This window comes from Sphaeroforma arctica (assembly GCF_001186125.1).
Source record: "Sphaeroforma arctica JP610 unplaced genomic scaffold supercont1.913, whole genome shotgun sequence".
Classification (NCBI taxonomy): Eukaryota; class Ichthyosporea; order Ichthyophonida; genus Sphaeroforma; species Sphaeroforma arctica.
This window is the reverse complement of record NW_014039645.1, coordinates 9,245-17,346: the sequence shown is the minus strand read 5'-3', so window position 1 is coordinate 17,346 and position 8,102 is coordinate 9,245. Positions and strand designations below refer to the sequence as shown.

The window sequence follows — 8,102 nt, the reverse complement described above, 5'->3', positions numbered from 1 at the left end:
CGTAGTTCACAAGTATGAGGGTGTATATACACAATCGACGAAGGATACGAGAGGTGTTCATGGATGAGTGGATATTATCGCAGCTTTGTGAGTCCATTCACATATCTAAGTTAACCTGTAAATAATTCTGCTGACCCTCATGTACAAAGATTTGTACATGAGTAGAATATTGGAAACATATTTACGCAACAAAATTGGATATATGCACAAATTGTTATCAGTGTTTTTAAATATCTTGTTATATTGATGGACAATCATGCATATAAGAATCGCCATGTAACACTACGGATGTGGATATGCAAATACCTAATTACTGTAATGCTGGTTACCACTTTACATAAAAAAATCTAGTTAGGGAGTCATTGATATGATTGATTTCGTAAAATACAGATTCTAAACATACGATACGAGAATGTTGATATTACAAATATGTACTCATAACAGGATACAATTACTCATGCACACCGTGTATACTTACATGTGCATGAAAACAAGAATATGCACCATCTTTAAATTGACACATGAACGCACCAAATTTGCCCACAAAAATGAACCGTTCTTTCAAAAATGTTGTTGTATTAATGCATCTGTGAATGGGACAAGTTCCTTTTCTGCAATATGACATTAAATATTTTACGCCTGGTTGGTAGACGTATAACACACACCAAAGCAATTCTTTTTGCGTCACAAATTCATATATGATGATATTTCCAGAACTACGACGCCCACACACAAAATATACATATGTTACATCAATGTCCATTAAACCAAAGAAAGAGACACACATATAAACCATGGCACGAAATTATATATGTACGCAAGGAATTTTTCGTCTACTTGCAGAAAAAGTGCTCATATACTTGCAGAAAAGTGCTCATATGTAGCGTGTGAGCACGTACAACTTGGTGAACCTGTTATGCATATATACATATACTGTTGATGAACAGTGTCAGCTCTAGATGTATCTGTCTCGGAGGACTACAAGCCGCGCATATGAAATCCAAGTGTACAAGTACAAAACGAACATAACATGCCTGATTGAGTTGCTGTTGGATAGTCCTGAGGCCAGACCATTGATTGCTGCTTAGTATCGTTCGCAAGTGGTCTTGGCCGCATTTCTTTATCAGACTGGATAATTTGATTCACCTCTTATCACTCAGCTGCGCCTGAACTGTGTAGTTTTCGCACGTGTGTCTGATTGGTGTCTAATTGGTAGTACTTGTGGTACTGTGGCCTGACTGTCGATCTCTGCACCTACACTGCTGAGTTGTGGCTGAGCCTTTGTACTTTGCTCTCTGACTTGTTCTTTTTATACTAGTAGATTTGTATCTACACTATCTACACTATCAACACGAGGGTCCACTCCAGTACTGTGTTGCGTAGGATTATGAGCTTCGTGTAATATACTTTCCATGAGTTGTGTTAAAGGTAAGGCCGGTAAGGTTTTATGATTTGCAGTGGCCGCCACTCTGAACGTGGGGCCACTCAATTCATTAGAATGCCCATTTATTATGACAAACATACACAAAGCGAACGAAAGTGCAAACAAGGAAATGAATACTTGACGCCACCGGCAGCATCTTGTTTGTTCATATGCCTTCTTTCTTCTCTTTCGCCTCCTGGGTGGATGACTGTGGATACCTGGATGGTTCGGTCTATATCAGACCAGAATGCAGTTTCTATTTACATATAGAACCGTATTTTGACCCACCTTATTTTTGCTAATGTTACACTTGCATTTATTTATGCAACTATGGGGAAAAAAGCAGTACCCAGAAAAAGTGATTACAAATGTATTTCGTTTCTGTATGTAATAGTATGTATTTAGATATTTATGTACATGTATTTCAGTTTCTCGTGACTGTGCGTGTGTATTTAATTGCGAATGACCCAAGAGGGCTAGAGCGAATCCTGTGACAATGTCGGTCTCTCTCTAGGCGAGATACTTTATAAGCGGACATGTGCCGCCGTCTAGTTGTATGTATATTTATGTTTAATTTGTCATTTGGGTCCGAGGGGCTTCGAGAACGCTTATTCCCGAGCCTCAAAAGTAGCGAAAGCATTCAGACCTTCGGACTATAATCGACTTATCAAGCTGTTACTTACTGCTCTGAGTGTCGTTATGTGGAAATGATTGTAGCATAAACCAAGCGGTACACAAGGGAGCTACTTGTATATACCAATACGAGCGAGCATAAAAACGATGATTCACAATAAGGGTATATAGTTTCGATACTTCAGTACTTCTAAAGGTAGGCGTGCGAGACCTTTAGAAAGAAAGTGGCTGCGTTTGACACCAATGGACATAAAAATCAAAAGTCTCGTTTTCAGGTAATTAGGTATGTTCAAGAGAACCCGTCCATCTATAGCGACGCAGAGTACAGAAACTATATAACACTCTTAGTATGATATCGCGAGGTGATATTTGACATCCTTCAGACATTGATAATTGTTGATCGTCTCTCTACAAGTATGCGTACATTTTTTGCAGCACTCAATCAGCAGTCAAGTGAACGTGGTCCAGGTCAGATCCTACTTTTTATATCTCTATCGCCAGGCACTATTTCTTGTGTTGTAAGTTGGCAATGCGCAAACAGAATCTTGACAAGATCTCGTTTCCGCCGGTCGTATTCTATATTCAATAGATGAATGAATAATCTACCTTAATCTCGGCGCAAAGTCCCTACAAATTAATACGTATTTATATTACCACGTTTATAACCACACCAGTCTGGTCTGGATCAACCAAGACTTGCGTGACTGCTTGAAGGACGAAAATCTTCTTTTGTGCGCTTCTATTCTAAAGAATCTCTGACATACACGTGATGTCAATGAGTCACTAATATGATGAATGTTTGCATACGAGGCTCCCGGAACACCTGACATACAAACTCAACCCCTTTTTAGAGAAGTGTAAATCTTCAGTACAGTGGGACCTAAGTAAAACTCGTGTCGCGGACCGATAAAACACGGCATGAGCATTGAAGCACAGCTGCCCTTTTGTGATTATCTGAACAATTGTTCTGAGTTTCCATGCCTGAGTGCTCATCGTGCGTCCCTGCCTTATCGATTTTCATGCACAATTGATTAAAACAAGGGCGCGACGGAGAAGACATGGCCCTATAACGCATGCAGGTATTAGTCTAACGTGGTATTTGTCAGTATTCTTAGCTACTTTTGCCAGTAGTTCTAGTTACTTTTGTCAGTAGTCCTAGTTACTTTTGCCAGCAGTCCTAGTGACTTTGCCAGCAGTCCTAGTTACTTTTGCCAGTAGTCCTAGTGACATTTGCCAGTTGTTTTAGTTACTTTTGCCAGTAGTCCTAGTTACTGTTGCCAGTAGGCTTAGTTACTTTTGCCAGTAGTCCTAGTTACTTTTGCCAGCAGTCCTAGTGACTTTTGCCAGCAATCCTAGTTACTTTTGCCAGTAGTCCTAGTTACTTTTGCCAGTAGTCCTAGTTACATTTTCTGTAGTCCTAGTTACTTTTGCCAGTAGTCCTAGTTACATTTTTCTGTAGTCCTAGTTACTTTTGCCAGCAGTTCTAGTACTGTTGCCAGTAGTCTTAGTTACTTTTGCCAGCAGTCCTAGTTACTTTTGCCAGTAGTCCTAGTGACATTTGCCAGTTGTTTTAGTTACTTTTGCCAGTAGTCCTAGTGACATTTGCCAGTTGTTTTAGTTACTTTTGCCAGTAGTCCTAGTTACTGTTGCCAGTAGGCTTAGTTACTTTTGCCAGTAGTCCTAGTTATTTTTGCCAGTAGTCCTAGTTACTTTTAACAGTAGTCCTAGTTACTTTTGCCAGCAGTCCTAGTTACTTTTGCCGGTAATCTTAGTTGCTTTGTCAAATTGCACATATGTGTTGCAGTTTTCCGGCATGATTTATTTTTGCATCCTAAAAATACAAAAGAGGTTGCTCCGGCCCACTGGTAGTGCTTGTCTTGCAACACGGCACTTCCACAGTTCGTACCCTCAGGCCTTCTATACGTTACGGTGTAGTATTGCAAACCGAATCCCACGTCAGAATTCAGCACAGCTTTGTGGTCCATCACATGACAATACCGTAGTATATGCACGTCACAAGCATACGCGGTGTTTGCAGATAGTTCTCATAGACCCATATTTCGACTGGCGAGTTTCAACTTGACACATATGGCCTGCCTAACCTCCTCAGCGCGACAACTGTTCTTGCACCACATGGTGAGCTACCATTTTCGACAACACATCTGAACCAAACCTGGGCACTAATGAGCTACGGTAACTCCTCCGCCGGCGTAATAAACTTTGTACGTCTTTTCTTTTCTGTTATTAATATGAGTCTCGTCATCGCACAGAGGCGGTGACTGGCCTTGGCTCGCCTCTCTGTGCCATGTCCGTTATATGTTCGTTCATCATAGTGTAGCGCTCCTCTCGGAAGCAGTCTAAATCTATGTAACGCTTATCTTGCTGTGGGTAAAAGATGAGATAAGATGAAGTTAGTTAACACGAGATAAAAGAGTTTGGGGTGTGGTCATCCTTTAAAAGGACGTGCCGTGCATGAAAGGAGAATATTAAGCCAACGCTGAGTATTTATGGTATGCATTGCATATCCAACCATGTCTATGCTCATCGATCTAGACTTTTTGCAAATGATTCATATTTAAGCAACGCAATCAACGCGTGCAAAGTGTCGGATGTATACTCATTCACCGAGTGGCATTATATTGCACAAAAATTGCGTAAACTTGTATACCTTAAGTATGGATTTGATGTGCTCCACCACTCCAGGGTTCTGTAGAATTTCGCTTTGCGTCTTGTAATTTATTTGCTGAGATGATTTGAAGAGGTGCATATATGTGTCAGCGAGCGAACAACGTGGGCGGAATAGCGGTCAGTATCAATGGTATCTTTACTTCGTCTACTCTGCCAGTGATTCTGAATGTCAATTTTCTTCTGCGTGTGAACCACAAGCTTATAAAAAATTCAATGGCGACGATAGAAATTCAATTATTCTGATATTCATTATTATGATAGTATACTTATGCACGCGCACCTCACATAGACCGAGAGTATAGGCGTCAAGTTGATGACTGTGGCCTATGCGATAGGAAGCGATGTTACGTGTGCTAGCCCTACACATAAACGATACCTGATTACTTTGACTCACATATTGATAAAAGTAGGATTGAATATATAAAATCAATGCCCGGATTTCAACGTGTATCTGAATACTGACAAGGAATTTGAACGACGCGCAAGTACAGGCATGGTCTACGGTGAACCCAAACATAACATACAGACGGAGCCAATTTTTGACGAAGTGTAAAAATGCCTCAATTTGTGCTCATTCGTCGAACGCAGTTGGGTTTGTGTGTAATCAGGCATCCCCGGCCAAAAATCGGAGCCGTAAACTATACTCAAAATACCAGTCTAAAGTACAAACATGTTATATAAAAATAAAAACTACATTCGACTTTGCTTTACGATCTATTATGGTACATCCCGTGACACTCCTATACAAAAAGTTAAAGCGGCAACATTGAACACCCCTCCTCTGTTGAAAACAAGCGGAGTAGACGGCGAAGAGCAATACACGTTGAAAATACTTTGGTCTCGAGCAGCAAATTCTTGAAGTCTTTAAGAGCCATTTTCTTCTTTTGTACCATATATCGCTCGAATTCATTCTTGCGCTGCGAAACAAGAGTTCAAGGTCAGTATGAAGGATAGGGGCACCCTGTAGCAGAACGCATGCATGGCGAAGCAGGAGTATATATACAACCATCTTCACATAGACCATTTACATAGAGACTAAGAATCCGTCGCGCACATTTCTGAATTATGGATCCGAGAACAACTTATCAACCTTAGACGCCGAATCAAGTATGTAAATCCGCTTCAGATGATACAAAAAGGTACAACGTCACACACAGCTTCATCACCCCAAATTCGCCGATACAAGATCAAGCACAGAAGCTCATAGAAGCGAGCCTCTTCAGCCCGTACATATGCAATTGCAGAGTAGGCTGACAGCAAACACCAATTCAGATGATTCCAGACATACTATAAACAGATTAGCCTTATATATCTACATCATACGGTCCACAAGTATAGGCTTGTGCACGAAGACTCAAAGAAAGATTTTGTGGTGGTATTGTTATAGTGGTTGAGGTCCTGAAAGCAAGCGTACCGTACGTACCAAGACATGGACACAATACATGTGTACAGCATACGGTATGTATATCGTACAGACACGCCATTAACGAACCGAATATATGAAATTATGAACATATATCAGATAGATACGTACAAGCCTACGCGATATGATGATTGAACTATGCGCAATTCATCGAAAAATCTTGTGCATGTGAAAGTACAGAACATACCTCGTCCTTATCCTCACTTCTGAATCTTTCATATCGAGGATCGCCTTCAATATGCTTCGCCACTTCTTCGAACGGGGTATCAAGCTTCAAGTTGAGATACTATACATGTCGGCGACAGTGGTGCAAGGAGAAGGGACAGAATAAATAAACCATATTTGAAACACGGCTATGAGAAGCGTTTCTGAACGATATTTGATCAGGCTCGCATCAGGAATTTGTAGCACATCTGTTTATTACTGTGACAATGGACGGGAGAGAACTGCGGGTGCATGTTATCTATGGCATTCCAGGCCACGTACGCGTACTGCTAGCAAACATATGTTCACTATATACCTTGTGCACCTTCACTGAAAGCGGAAGTAGTGCATTCGAATAAATCATACATACCCGTAATAAACTCGCATAATCCTCAACTATCGCCACCTTCCACAATTAAAACACACATAGCTGTTGAAAAACACCAGAAATTCAAAATCCAACATATTCATATGTTCAAGCATGAAGAAACATACCCTATAAGAAGCAATAAAAAAATACAGTACACGACATAAGGATAAAGATCATATACATCTAGTTATATGTACGAGGATATGAGTTTAGGTAAACACATGACACACAAAAAGGCATATATATATATATATGTGAGTACAAAAAAAACCCACCGTAAACATAGACATAAACACAAACACATACATACACATATACACACACATACATACATACACATACACATAAATATATGAATACATAGACACACACACACACACACACCACACAAACACAAACGATACAGACACAGACACAGACACACATATATACATAACCGCAAATGTATAATGAGAGCTTACAGATTCAATGAGGTTGTGGTATCTTGCTGCAGCCTTGTCGTCAAGCTTGCGCGTGTGCTCTCTGAAAAGTGCTTCCTTCTCATCTGCGGATAGTCCACAATCCCTCCACCTGCTGTCGTTTCTCAGATCCTCTTTGGCCACTCGCCATGACTGATAATCGTGTATCGCGCACAACGTAATAGTGATGGCTGCGTTAAATATATATTATACCAACAAGTTCATAAACAACTGTTGGCCTTACTATTGTTTTAACTGTGTACATGGCGGAAAATTCTGTAGAGTTAGACGCCTTCTAGCCAGATGAAGTACCGCCACATCCGATGCGCAACAGTTGGGGAGATGCCACATGTATATGACACATGCATTTGAAGCCACGAATAAACTGAAGCCGATACTTTTGATATCAATAGTGCGATTTGCCGGATAGAAATCCTGAGCTTGTGTGTACTATGTACTACATACCATAGCATTCTTCACCACATGGAGCAATAGTGCGGTGAACACAGCCTGGCCCTCCTCTTGCTTGTATGTGGATCGTTCCTTATTAGTTTTCGCTTCCATTTCTGATTTCTGGCTCGCTCCTTCTTTTTCTCGCTTCTTTATCGCCTCTCGTCCGAGATATTCTTTATCCTTCCTTCGTATCGACTAGATGTGGCGAGCGCATTTATTGAGGTGACCATAAACTCGTTATTCATGTATTCGTCCATGCTAATAATTTGTTCGAATCGGGTTGAATAGTTCTTGCATATCCATAAAAAAAATGGTGTGTACACAAATATAAAACTGCACACAAACACACACACGCGTATGCATATATATACATACATACATACATACATACATACATATATATATATATATATATATATATATATATATATATATATATACATACATACA

The 8,102-nt window shown here is 40.3% G+C and overlaps 2 protein-coding genes across 2 annotated transcripts in view; both read right to left on the bottom strand.

The window, feature by feature from the left end:
* Positions 1-1,538, bottom strand: part of SARC_09231 (hypothetical protein) — a gene marked incomplete at its 3' end in the record, with an annotated part of 2,868 nt that extends 1,330 nt beyond the window's left edge. Inside the window, exon 1 of the mRNA XM_014296761.1 lies at positions 1,035-1,538. The remainder of the gene's footprint in view (positions 1-1,034) is intronic.
* Positions 1,539-3,855: 2,317 nt separating this feature from the next.
* SARC_09230 (hypothetical protein) overlaps positions 3,856-8,102 on the bottom strand; it is a gene marked incomplete at its 5' end in the record, with an annotated part of 9,612 nt that continues 5,365 nt past the window's right edge. Inside the window, 6 exons of the mRNA XM_014296760.1 lie at positions 3,856-4,438; positions 4,725-4,799; positions 5,578-5,661; positions 6,355-6,453; positions 7,203-7,352; positions 7,665-7,847. Coding sequence (XP_014152235.1) covers positions 4,316-4,438; positions 4,725-4,799; positions 5,578-5,661; positions 6,355-6,453; positions 7,203-7,352; positions 7,665-7,847 — 714 coding nt within the window. The 3' untranslated portion in view covers positions 3,856-4,315. The remainder of the gene's footprint in view (positions 4,439-4,724; positions 4,800-5,577; positions 5,662-6,354; positions 6,454-7,202; positions 7,353-7,664; positions 7,848-8,102) is intronic.